Raw genomic sequence first — 12,860 nt, 5'->3', positions numbered from 1 at the left:
CCAGCAGGCCAAGCAGTGTTGGGCATATGTGCCATTTGTGTGTGTGAATTGGGCTGATGCTGGAAGCTGGGGAAACAGAGACATGTTTGCTCTGTGCTGGACTTGAGGCTCCCCTGTACACCTAACGAGGAAGCAAGGGGTGGGAAAGCTGTGAGCCTCTCCATCCTATGCACAGGTTATGTATGTGTAAATAAAACCATATATCCTTAAAGTCCCCACTGGCTTTCATTCCAAGGAAACTGGGCCCTGAGGAAGAGTGCTTGAAACTTGCTCTCACTGCTGAGAAATTGGGATAGCGCATAGCAATATAACTGCTGTATGAGAGGCACGCATGCCTGGCTTTTTTTCACTTCACAACCACGCATCAAGCTGACTGGCTGTTTTTTTTAAAGGCTCCGTGTTTGCCTCAGACTCCCTTTCTCTTTGCCTATACGAGTCAGGCGTTCGGTGCTCTGGACCTTGAGATTGCTTACTTTTGCACTCATCCTCCCGCAAATCCTGTACCACTTTTTGGGGATGCGTGTGTGGAATCCGTGACACTACAAAGCAGGTTCCTCATTGAAATGCAAGCCGCTAAGAGCACGAGAAACCATTGAGCTAGCCCCTCTTTCAAACATTCATGCAGGCTTCAATTTTGATTGTGTGGGGGTTTTTTTAAAAAAAAAAGGAAGAAAAATGAAAAGAAAAAGAGAAATTACAAATAAGAGAAGTTAACAGAGGTGACGTTTTGCGTTTCTGCTTCATTCAGGCCCCGCCGCTGCTGCTGCCACTGCAACCATGTAATGAAATTCCTACGGCGCTGCTGCATATGGCATCCACATTCATCCATCACATCAGCTCTGAGCATGAGCTACATTCTCCCAATGCTGCAAGGGAAATACAGCTTGAGCTGCCATCCTGCTGGCTGCGAATCATCAAACATCTCGTGCGGGAAAGGCGCCGTCAACCACTCTGATAGAGAGATTCGGAAGAGGGCGAGTGAGCGGGTGGGTGCAAAAAGGGGAGCGAAGGAGGTTAAAGGGGCCATGCTCAAAGCAGAGCAAACTTCGCTTGTGCACCATTTCCTAAACACACACCTCAGAAGAAAGTTCAGAGGACATCAGTGGGATTTGCTCCCAGTAAAACATGCTCAGCATCAGGAAATAGGAACTGTGGACGCATAAAGCAGTGCTGACAAAATAATTAATGCCTTGTCGCAAGTTGCCATAGGATGAACATTCCTCCTGTGGAGAAGAGAACCAAGTCTTATGTTTGAGCAAGGATGGTACTGGGTTTAAATCACTGATCAGCTTCCTGGATGCCTCTGGAGAAGTCACGAGTTTACTGCACAGGACTGCTGGGTGATGTTTAAAAACACATAGTTTTGCTTCATATACTAGAACATGCTGCAAAAATTATACTAAGTAATAGATAGATTGAAATTAACAAATGGGATGTATTTTGAAGGGTGGAAGACCCTGAAAAGGAAATACTTTTCACGATAACTTATTTACTGTACTTGCCATATTTACACGAATGTCACTCTCACTTTTTTGGCCAAATCGTTGTGAAAATTAGCATGCGCATTAGATTTGATGGCGCATTAGATTCGATTGCAAGCTTGAGAAACACTGCCGATGTAGCAAATACTTCTTTTTGGATGCAGGCTTTTGAAAATTGAGGTGTGCTTTAGATTCGATGTTGCATTAGATACGTGTAAATACAGTAATCTCTGAATGCCTGCTTTTATTGGTTTGGATATACTTGGGTGAAGGAAGCAACATTTCACAATGTGCTATTACGGCAGCGATGGGAAACGTGTGTCCTTCCTGATGTTGTTTAACTCCAGCACCCACCAATTCAATGACCACTGATGATGGCAGCCAAATATCAGTTCTGCAACATCAGGACCACCGGCTCCCCATCCTTGTGCTATGGCCCATGGCTTACTGGTAAAACCGAGCAAACATTTCACTGTCATTTCTGAGTACAGCTCCTTGCGTACACTTATTCAGAGCAACCTTTATTGCTCCCATTTTACAGATGGCACTATCCAATCAAGAGAGGCAAAGGAAGCCCATCGAAGCCACAAGATACATTGTCAGAGAGAGATGCCGAGAGGTTCCCTGTCCGCATGAGGAGGCTACGAGGACACAACTACAATGCCTTTATCTCTCTGAGAAGGACAATATTGGAGCTTTAATCTCATGTTCCCGTCTTTACCAGAAAGAGAACGCCATTGTCTGCTGTGAAAAAACCAGCAGGATTTAATTCCCATTAAATCAATTTATTAAAGCTTAATTTGCATGAAATTAAATTCAGCCCCTATTCAAAGAGCCATCACTCCCCTAAATCATTCAGCACTGGGAATTGAACATAGGCCTAATTAAAAACTTGGCTGGAGCCATGCCTGCCTATTCCCTGTGTACCACTCAGCAACCCTGACAGGAGCCCTGGGGCTCTGCTGACTGAATTTGCATACACACGGGACGGCCCCTTCTTCGCTTGTTCTGCAGTATGGGCCTTCACTTCTGGGCCTCATCTGACACACATCACTCACTGAATCGCTGGGACAGGGTATCAGTTCTGCTCAGTCATCATTTCGAAGTGGACCTGAGCACATTTATTGCCAAGGCATCAGAAATACACCCAAAGGACGAAAAGTTATTGGACATCTACAGAGCAGATTCCAAAATGCCTTAGAAAATAACTACAGGGTTGTTTTTCCCCTGACATAGCTGGGTTTGGATTATTTTTTTCCTGGATAGTGTATAGCTGTTTGATCCCTTGTGATGCTTTGGAATCTGAGTCCACAAACCAGTCCAGGAATCGGGACTCGGGACATATGTTAAGCTCAGTGGCGGAGGACATGTCTGGCTGAAGAATGTCCCAGGTTTGGTCCCCATTCTCTGCATAGAAAAGGGTCAAGTAGCATTTCCTTTGCCTGAGACCCATAGTGAGCTATAGGTGGGCAGAGGTGGATGGATAGTCCGACTTAGTTTAAGGCAACTTCCTATGATCCTAGTGGTGAGCTTATTTCTACCTCAAGGCTGGATTACTGCAAAATGCTCTGTGTGGGGCTGCTTTTAGGGATGGCCTGGAAGCTTCAACTAGTGCAGAATGCTGGTAATGGGAACAGACTACTGCTAAGGCGCAGTCCCAGTGTGAAAAGATGGCTTCCCATCCACTGCTAGGCCGGGTTCAGGGTTCTTGTACTGGAGTACAAAGCCCTGGACAATGGATGCCCAGGATTCCTTAAGGACTGCCTCAGCTCGTATGTCCTGGATCCATCGCTAAGGTAATCTGGAGGAGTGCTATTAGTGGTCTCCCATGGACCAGACTCAAGTCACCGCAGAGCCATGCCTTCAACAAAGTGGACAGAACACTATGGAACCCCCTCCCACTAGAAATAAGGGAGGCAGTATCCTTGCCAAGTTTCAGCTGTCAGGTTAAACATGGCTTTGTTTCAGGAGGCCCTTGTAGCATAAATGCAGTTAACAATATATTTTTCAGTGTTTTAATGTTTCTTCTAAATTTGACGTTTCACATGTTCTAATCTTTGTAAACCACTTTGAAGCCCAGAGGTGGGGTATACTTTAAAAAATAAAAATACTGTATTGCTCGGATTTCAAAGCCACCTCCCACCATAGCTTTTTTTCCCCACCAGTGGCTCCCCGGTCTAAAAGCTGGATGTAAGCAGAGTTGAGGCCCACTGCTACTTCTGACCAAGGTCAAGACCTGCCCAGCTGCTCAGGGAACACTTACCTCTTTGATCCTTTGTAAAAGAGGCAACAGCCAGTCCTTGTTCACCTCACAGTGACTGTCTAGAAAGGTCAGAACGCCTGCCTGCGCCACATCTGCTCCTCGAATGCGGGACCGGATCAAACCTGTCGAGATGCACACAAACTCAAGTGCCGGTCTGAGAGCCTTGAACCCCTAAGCAAGAAATTAGCTGCTAGCCAGACATGCACACATAAGCAGTGGTGGCTGGTGCCCATTGGGCGGTGAGGTAGAGGAGCCAACAGTAGGTGGCGCCAGAGACTATGTTGGGGAGAGCCTCCCTGCTGGGGTCTACCATGGCAATGCAGAGGCCAAGGAGGAAGAAGCCGATAGCCAGTGCCAATTCCTGTAAGTAACAAGACAGGCAGGTGGGGATAGCTGAGGGAGAGTGGTTTTTGCAGGGCAGGGCCCCATTTGCCCTAAGGGTGCAGCCTCCACCAAAGCACTCTTCTCCCCCATGCGCATCTGCTCCTTCTACCATATTCATGCTCAGCCCCACCTAATCAGGAGAGGTCATGATCGTCTTATGCGCCCAACACTTTTTTCTTCTAGAGACATATGACAACCCCGTTATGTTTTGCAAGCTCCAAAAATGAAAGAGCTGGTTGAAAAGGAACGATTTGTGGCTAATTCACACAATTCTTTTGGTTGTTGCTGGGGAAGGAACTGAGGATAGCTACACGGACATTTTCGGTTAGTTTTTAACACTTGATTGGGAGCCGCCCAGAGTGGCTGGGAAAACTCAGCCAGATGGGCAGGGTATAAATAATAAATCATTATTATTATTATTATTATTATTAGTAGTAGTAGTAGTAGTAGTTGAATACAGTAGGACATACTTCCTTTTAAACATACAGAGGATTGCACTGCTAATTTACTGTAGTATAACTGAGTCAGAATCTGACTTTAAAAACAAACAAACCGCCTAACTGTCGTAGAATGCAGAATTACAAATATCTACATAGCCCACATCTGATTCACTTGTACTTATTATTTCTGAAAACCAAGGTTAGAAAGCATTAATTTAGACTATGATTTTGGAGGGAAAGTGCATAGAGAGGTTTCCAGTAATAGCCCCTAGAGCCTGCTGTGGCAATATTCATCCTCTATATGTATCTACTTAATCTTTAAAATACAATTTAATTAAACGTATTTTTAAAAATCCCAGAGAGGCCGCCTGAGCCCATCTCGTCTGTTTCGTTAGAACAAACAGCTTTAAAAGAAAGACCCTGGGCATTGTTTTGCCTATTCTAATTTTCTGGCTAATAAGCTGCAGCTGAGACTCCCTGGATGTATTAATAGAGCAATCCCTTTAAACATGAGAGGGGGTGGGGGCGGGTCTATTTTAAGCTCTGACCCCCTTTTGAACATCTTAACTAGCGTACACTCCCTGGAGTCAATTTGAATGCCTAGTCGCCAGTCTCGTGAGAACTGGAACCTATTCATATAACATATACCATGTTTAGTAGGCCTTGTGAATCTGCACTCAAGCATCCTGGCACAGCAGAGCAGTCACTCGCATGCAAACTTTTCAGCTCAGCTAATTGCACGCTGGTCCAAGGAACCTGAGTCCATGAGTTCTTATCCTTACAACAACCCTGTGAGGCAGCTTAAGTGGTGACTTGGCCCAAGGCCATTAAGGAATCTCCATGTCTGAGCAGGGGTTGAACTCAAAGATTCCTCAGTCCAAGTCCAGATCCACTACAAAATCATGGCGCCACACAATGAATTATGGGTCGACCAGTTGCTTCAGTCACACAGCCAGTCTGAATAATGATTGAAGAGGCTGTTGGAATCAGCTTCCAAGTGGATCTCAGCCAGTGGCGTAGTGTGGGGGGTGCAGGGGGGGCCGGCCGCACCGGGCGCAACATGGGGGGGGCGCTCGTACTTGCAGCTCTCTGCCCCCTGCTAAAATCCATGGGTTAGGGGGCGCAAATTACTTGCCTTGCCCCGGGTGCTGACAACCCACGCTACGCCACTGATCCCAGCCTAGAGCTGGAGGATCAGTTTCCCCAGAAATTGTTTCTCTCTCTCTCTCTCTCTCTCTCTCTATATATATATATTATTGAAGGTTTTTAACATATTGAGCACTGGAATCCAAACACATTTATAAAAAAGATAATAGTACAGGAAAAACCTATAGGCATCTGGTTGGCCACTGTGAGAACAGGATGCTGGACGAGTTGAGCTACTGGCCTGATCCAGCAAGCTCATCTTCAGTTCTTACATCAATTATCAGATACAATAAAGTACCGCACAACAACATATTTATATCTCATGCTCAAGCACATTTATATAACCAGTTGTTGTTTTTTCCTACAATAAACACAGAACTGTGGACTTAATTCTTTCCTGACTGACATTTCTGTTTCCTGCAGGGAAAACTAACAATTCAAATCCATGGTAACCACACACAATCGACAATTCCATTTGTGTATTTTGCTATTTAAATGTGGGCACCTTTTCATACCCAAGTTCAAAATGTAAAGTGTGATTTGTTTCACGCTGCCAAGTCAACACGTTAATGATCCAGTTGTAATATCTAGAGAGTGCCAAGAATAGAGGGTGGTGCAAAGATCGAAGGTGTCACATGTGTATTGATGATGAGACCACCAAATGGTCTGTACGGGGCAGTGTTGGGTAGGTTTTAGTCATGTTCCATTCACTTTCCCCTGATGGGAAGTAGACCAGATTGGCAGAATTTGGTTACTGGTGAATGTTGATTTCACAGTACACTAACCTACGAAAATGAATTTTCAGCAGCAGTAATAGAAATTTCAGGTAGGCAAAGTAATAAATGCTGCGTGAAAACTAGGAATGTCAACAGATTAAAAGTTTTCCTTAAATAGAAAACTCATTTAACTCTTGGGCTGATTAATTTGCAAATTAAAGCCAATTATTACAGTGTTAAGTTTCCCTTAACTAATAACACAATTACTTTTTTTTTTAAGTCACCTTAAAATAAACAATCTCTGTCATGAGATGCCTGGCAGCAATTTTTAGGCCTTCCAGCAATCAGAGCAGCTGCCTCACCATTGTACTAGCTGAAATGGGGAAGGAAGAATGGAAAGTGGTGAAGAGAAGACCACATTTGTACCTGTGAGACAAAGATTACTCCTCTCATTAAAACCCATGTCCTCCTACCCATCTGGGCTCTACAAAAGCACAATGGAAGAGAACAGGACGGGGCAAGTAGAGATCACCAAAGGTGGTCACTGATGCATCAACAAAAAAAGAGGTCAAAAGAGGATTTGCACAATATTTGCATGCGCTAATGTATGCGTATAGATGCATACTCAGAAATGATTAGTATAATTTAAAGAGAAATAAAAGAAATCTCACCACAGCGGGAAAGTCTCTGATCTGGCGACCTGGGGGCCTGCTCAGTTTGCTGTCCAAGTGCTAAGTGCTGATGGGCAATTTTAAGGTGCTTGCGGTCTCTTGGGAACATAGGAAACTGTCTTACACCGAGCCAGAACATTGCTCCCTGTAGTTCAGTATTGCCTGTGGAAAGTGGCAATAGCACTCCAGAGTTTCTACCTGGAGATACAGGGGTTAAAACCAGGATGTTCTGCATGCAAAAGCTGTTGCTCTACCACTGACTGAAACTGAGATGTTGCCATGGTTCTTTATCTTCAGACCTGGCTTGAACTTGACCTTTTTTCAAATAGTGGGCTGTCCCCTGAGAACTCTTCAAAGAAAGGTCTCTAATCTGCACAATAGAGTACGTACATGGGCACCCTAAAATAAGCTGTTCATGGGAGCCTCTTGGGCCTGATTCGAATCACATGGGAGGAGCCATGCTGAGACTCCACATTGGTGCTGCAATGACTCCTTACAGGTTTCCTGGTGATATGCGAAAGACACTTATGCAACAAATCCAATTCCACCAGGAAAAACAGGAGTTCTGATAGGTGGCCTCCCTTCCAGTTTGGTTTGTCTGGGAGGAAATTGATGGGAGGGGGCAAATCAGATCATTTAGGGGACAGCCTAGTTTGAATCACACTTCTTGTCCAGAAGACAAGTGGGCAGGAAGGAAATAAATGGATCTACCAGCTTTCCTCCTCTTACTAGTGAATTCAAATATCTGCCTCTGTGCTGTTTATAAAAGGTTGGAAGGAAGAAGGAGAAGATGGGAAGGGGTGGTCCCACAATGCTTCTAATTAAAACTAGATTAAAGTCTGCAATTAATACAGTCTCCCTATCAAATGTAGGTTTCAGCCAACACTGACTCCTAACATACAGGAATCAAGCACAATTTAAAAGCCTAGTTCAAACCTCCAATTAGAACAACATATTTGAAAGGCTTTCAATGACCTGAATCAGTACTGAATGAAAAGAATAATACAGGCTATGGTTTCAGTCAATGTAATGATGATGAGCTATAGCTTTCAAATGCCCACCCTCTGCCTGACCAAGAGCAGAGACATCAAAAGCCTCTATGAAAGCAAAAGCAAGTAACTTGTAAATGCAGGGACAAAAAAATAAATAAATCCCATGAGAGGTATGGGCTCTAAGGACATGATTAGGACTTTGTCTCTTCCATGGAAGAAAAGAGGCTACAGAACAGGGTGGAACTGTTCACCCATTCAGAGTGAAGAAGAGAAACATTGCCATCACTCTGGGTTGGCTTCATGGCTGTTATCACAGTCATAAGCAAATTCAATTGGCTGGTATTCAGGGTATTCAGCCCAGGTAATAGGGACAAGTTACCTGTGCTCTGTAGAGGGCACTTGATCCTATTCTCCATGGGAATTGCCTTATGTATGCAAAGGAGGAGACTGGGGGAAGGACAGTTTCTTCCAGGTCCTCAAAACAGGGAAGTTGCATATAGAATTGACATGAATTTTACTGCTCCAAATATTCCACTGATTCACAGGGAGATCCTCGTGGTTGGCATTGCTCTGTGCCTCAGTTTACCTTTGCTCAACCTGGAAGAGGGTGAACCTTTCTGCTGCTGTGAAGTTTCCGCTTAATAAAAAGGTAAAGGGACCCCTGACCATTAGGTCCAGTCGTGACTGACTCTGGGGTTGCGGCGCTCATCTCACCGAGGGAGCCGGCATACAGTTTCCGGGTCATGTGGCCAGCATGACTAAGCTGCTTCTGGCGAACCAGAGTAGCGCATGGAAACACCGTTTACCTTCCCGCCGGAACGGTACCTATTTATCTACTTGTACTTTGACGTGCTTTCGAACTGCTAGGTTGGCAGGAGCAGGGACCGAGCAATGGGAGCTCACCCCGTCACGGGGATTCAAACCGCCAATCTTCTGATTGGCAAGTCCTAGGCTCTGTGGTTTAACCCACAGCGCCACCTGCCTTAATAATTAACCACAACTGAGGCTGACTCCTGTTGTACAGGGCTATGTTTGATGGTTACTTATGATTTTAAACTGCTGCCATAAAAATAAATAAGCATTACACATACACAATTGAGCTTTTATTGATTATTTAATTCAAGGCAAGCTTTAATGGGACAGCATTTATATCCTTCAGTGGGCTCTGCTCAATTTTCCAAATTAGTATTGTAGCGGAATGTGACTTTCCAACTGGTTCAGAGAGGTTGTCCGAGCGGTAACCAAGATTTAATGGGCCCAAACCAGAATAGTTACAGACCTGCTTTGCATGTCACATTAAACCATAGTTAAAATAAATGATGGTTTATGTGACTGTGCAGTGGATGGTGCTGAAATTTCAGGTGCTTCACTCTTCCCCCACTTCCGCTGCTGCCGCACTGCTAAGAAAGAAACCATGGTTTAGCTTGGGCTTGTGGTTTATTGCTCTCCAAAGAAACCAAGATTAGACATCATGCTAAGCTAGACCGTGGTTTGTTTCCTGGGAGCAGCAGTAGCAGCAGAAGTAAAGCACTTTCGATTTCGGCAGCAGCAGCAGCACCGCACATTCGTAATAAACCATAGTTTATTTTAACTGGTTTTCTGTGACATGTGAACAAGCCCATAATCACAGCAACTGAAGTGGGAGGAAATATTTAACTTTCTGCAAATAAGTCATTTCTGAAATGCAAGGTTCACTGTAGCCCTTCTTTATGACCACAACAGCCATGTGAGAAGATGACTACTAATGTTCATGTATTGATGGAGAACTCAGGCTGAAAGGAGGAAGGATTATTTAAGTGAATATTAAGTGAATCTTTCATTCCAGAGGCATTTGAAACCCACGTTCCTGTTATATACTAGGCCATGGAATGTGATGCCAGCATGTGGTCTCCTGATAGGCTGTCAACCCTACCTGAATGGTGATTGCCTCGCCATACTTATGCATGCTAGGGAACCTATTGTTTAGACCATTGCAATGTGTTGTACGTGGGCGTAGCTTTGAAAATGGACTGGATACTGCAGCTGTCCCAAAACTAAGAATAAGGATCTTAGCTGGAGATGGGATATCCGATCATATGATGGCATTGGCTGGATCTACACTTACCTGTTTAACATTATTAGGACGATATTAGATACAGTCGTACCTTGGAAGTTGAACGGAATCCATTCCAGAAGTCCATTCGACTTTCAAAATGTTCGGAAACCAAAGAGCAGCTTCCCGCAACCAATCTGAAGCCGCAGAAGCTGCATTGGACGTTTGGCTTCCAAAAAAAGTTCGAAAACCGGAATACTCACTTCTGGTTTTTTATCGTTCGGGAACCGAAATGTTCGACAACTAATCCGTTTGAGATCCAAGGTACAACTATATATTATTACGCTTGGGTTTGATCACAGAAACATGGCCATTGACTACAATGCCATATGATGTAACCAAGTTACATTTGAGTTTACAACCTTTGCACTGATGTACGTGAATGTTGCCTCAACTGACTGGATTTTTATAGTTTGATCTTCTGGCATTTACTTTGTTTGCCTATATGCAAAAATAATTAATGGAATGAAATCGTTATATTGTTTGCACAACAAAGACAAGGAAAATGAAGCCAAAATTTCAGTAGGAGCTGTGTGGCCTAGTGTTTGCCCCCATGTTTCTGACACATCAGTCATGGATTGCTTGCTATTGCATCAACCTGTATGAGCATAGACTTTCAAGCTGTACAGAGTGCTGCATCAGGCATGGTTATAATGCAAATTATAATGTGAGTTATAAATTAAGTCATGTACCGTATTTTTCGCTCTATAACACGCACCAGACCATAACACGCACGTAGTTTTTAGAGGAGGAAAACAAGAAAAAAAAATTCTAAACGAAATAGTGGATATATGATTTTTTGTGGTTCATGCTGTGGCCACAGACATGTGATCTGACAGTGAGTTTGGAGTAGCCCAATGCAAAAATCCTGAGGATCCATGCTTTGTAACCACAGAGGAGGGAAGGAAGGGGAACCATGGATCCTCTGCTCACGACTGCAGCAGATCCCCCCCCGCCACCCGCAGGCATTCGCTCCATAACACGCACAGACATTTCCCCTTACTTTCTAGGAGGAAAAAAGTGAGTGTTATGGTGCAAAAAATACGGTAAGCAAATTATTAAGGGGTATATCAGCAAAGTATGCTACAAACACAATACCAAAATACAACCACCCCCACCCCCAAGGTCATTCATTTTGCTCTTCACCATCTGCAGCTGGGCCACTGAGTTCTTACCTTCTCTTCTTCTGTTGCGCAAACATTTCACCTTGGGTAGCTTGATCAGCAAACGGCAGTCATCCGCTTTGGAAACACAAGCAGAGATCCATTCCATTTTCAAAACTTTTTTTTTTTTTTTACTTTCACAGACTTTCAGGGCAAAAGAATAGCAGGTGAGTATTAAGGAGTTTGACAATGTAACACTAGTGAAAATGACCAATTGGCCCATTGGCTGCAGGAACACAGGAAATTACATCACAGGAGAATATCTGCCCCTAGGCACCTGCAAGAACTTTCCCAGGGCGGGGGGACTAAAGTAAAATATTGAAAGGGGGAACAGGCAAGCGTTGGGTATAAGCAGCCTTGCATGCTTCCAGTTAGTAGAGGGCAAGCTTGAGACTAAGAGATAGTCAGGCAAAATACACTTGGTGGTTTCCCACTAAAAACATAAACTCTGCTCCTTCCTCCTGCTCACTCACCCCCCCATTTCTTTGCATGAGGATGCCATGAAGGTAGCTCCAAGATGTGACACGTCCCATTTTGGTGAAACAGGAAGTGCCACCCTGCCGTGCCACTGCTCTGTCTGCCTTGCCTCCACTGGCGATGGTCAGGCGGCGTTGGCAATGGCACCGAGTCCTGACAAGATCTTGCCAGCTTCTGGGGAGATCTTGCTGAAATCTTGTGAGATCTCACTGAAAATCAGCACCAAAGCTGCTTCTCCAACAGTGGTGAAGATAGGCCAGCAGGGTGTCTGTGGGTGCTTCAACTGAGACCCTCTTCATGGGTGGGTTGGGCCTGGTAGCTCCAGTCATGTAGGATAAAATCCCAAGCCATCCTTATGAGGATGACATAAATTTAAATAAGAAACCTTTTTTATTCAGCATTTGGACTCCTCTCTCTCTGTGTGTGTGTGTGTGTGTGTGTGTGTTTTCCTTTTTAATCAATGCAAGCGATGTGTGAATAAGACAGAATAGGTGGTGGAACTGAGTAACTGAGTAACTCCAGGAAGCTGCAGCTTCCAAGCTTTTTAAAATTCTGCTATACAGTGGTACCTTGGTAGTCAAATGCCTTAGCTGCTGAACAAATTGGCTCCAGTTTGCGAATGTTTTTTGGAAGCCAAATGTCCGACGCAGCTTCCAATTTCATGCAGGAAGCTCCTGCAGCCAACCGGAAGCCACACCTTGGTTTTTTGAACCATTCCAGGAGTCAAATGGACTCCTGGAATGGATTAAATTCAAGAAGCAAGGTACCACTGTATATGCATACAGATTATAAGCTAACATTTAAAAAAAAACACAAAACCTATCAGCTAATTTCTCAACAGCAACAAAAAATTGGGTGCCTATATATTTTGCCGCTTCTCTCAGTTTATACAAATGCTCGACATTTACTCTCTCTCCTCCATGCATGCTGGGAATCTGTGGATTATGGTTCATTGAGGGCGGGCATTGTCCCCTTGCCCCACCATGGGCACCCAGGCACCTGCCTTTCCAAGCATGTACACACATAGTTCTCCCC

At 44.4% G+C, this 12,860-nt stretch overlaps 1 protein-coding gene across 1 annotated transcript in view; it reads right to left on the bottom strand.

Moving 5' to 3' along the window:
• Nucleotides 1-12,860, bottom strand: part of GALNT14 (polypeptide N-acetylgalactosaminyltransferase 14) — a 237,656-nt gene that overhangs the window by 35,734 nt on the left and 189,062 nt on the right. Inside the window, exons 5-6 of the mRNA XM_082214849.1 lie at nucleotides 11,361-11,426; nucleotides 3,745-3,866 (exon numbers count right to left, since the gene is read on the bottom strand). Coding sequence (XP_082070975.1) covers nucleotides 3,745-3,866; nucleotides 11,361-11,426 — 188 coding nt within the window. The remainder of the gene's footprint in view (nucleotides 1-3,744; nucleotides 3,867-11,360; nucleotides 11,427-12,860) is intronic.

Source organism: Podarcis vaucheri, assembly GCF_965113315.1.
Source record: "Podarcis vaucheri genome assembly, chromosome: 3".
NCBI lineage: Eukaryota > Metazoa > Chordata > Lepidosauria > Squamata > Lacertidae > Podarcis > Podarcis vaucheri.
This window is presented reverse-complemented; position numbering and strand designations above follow the sequence as displayed.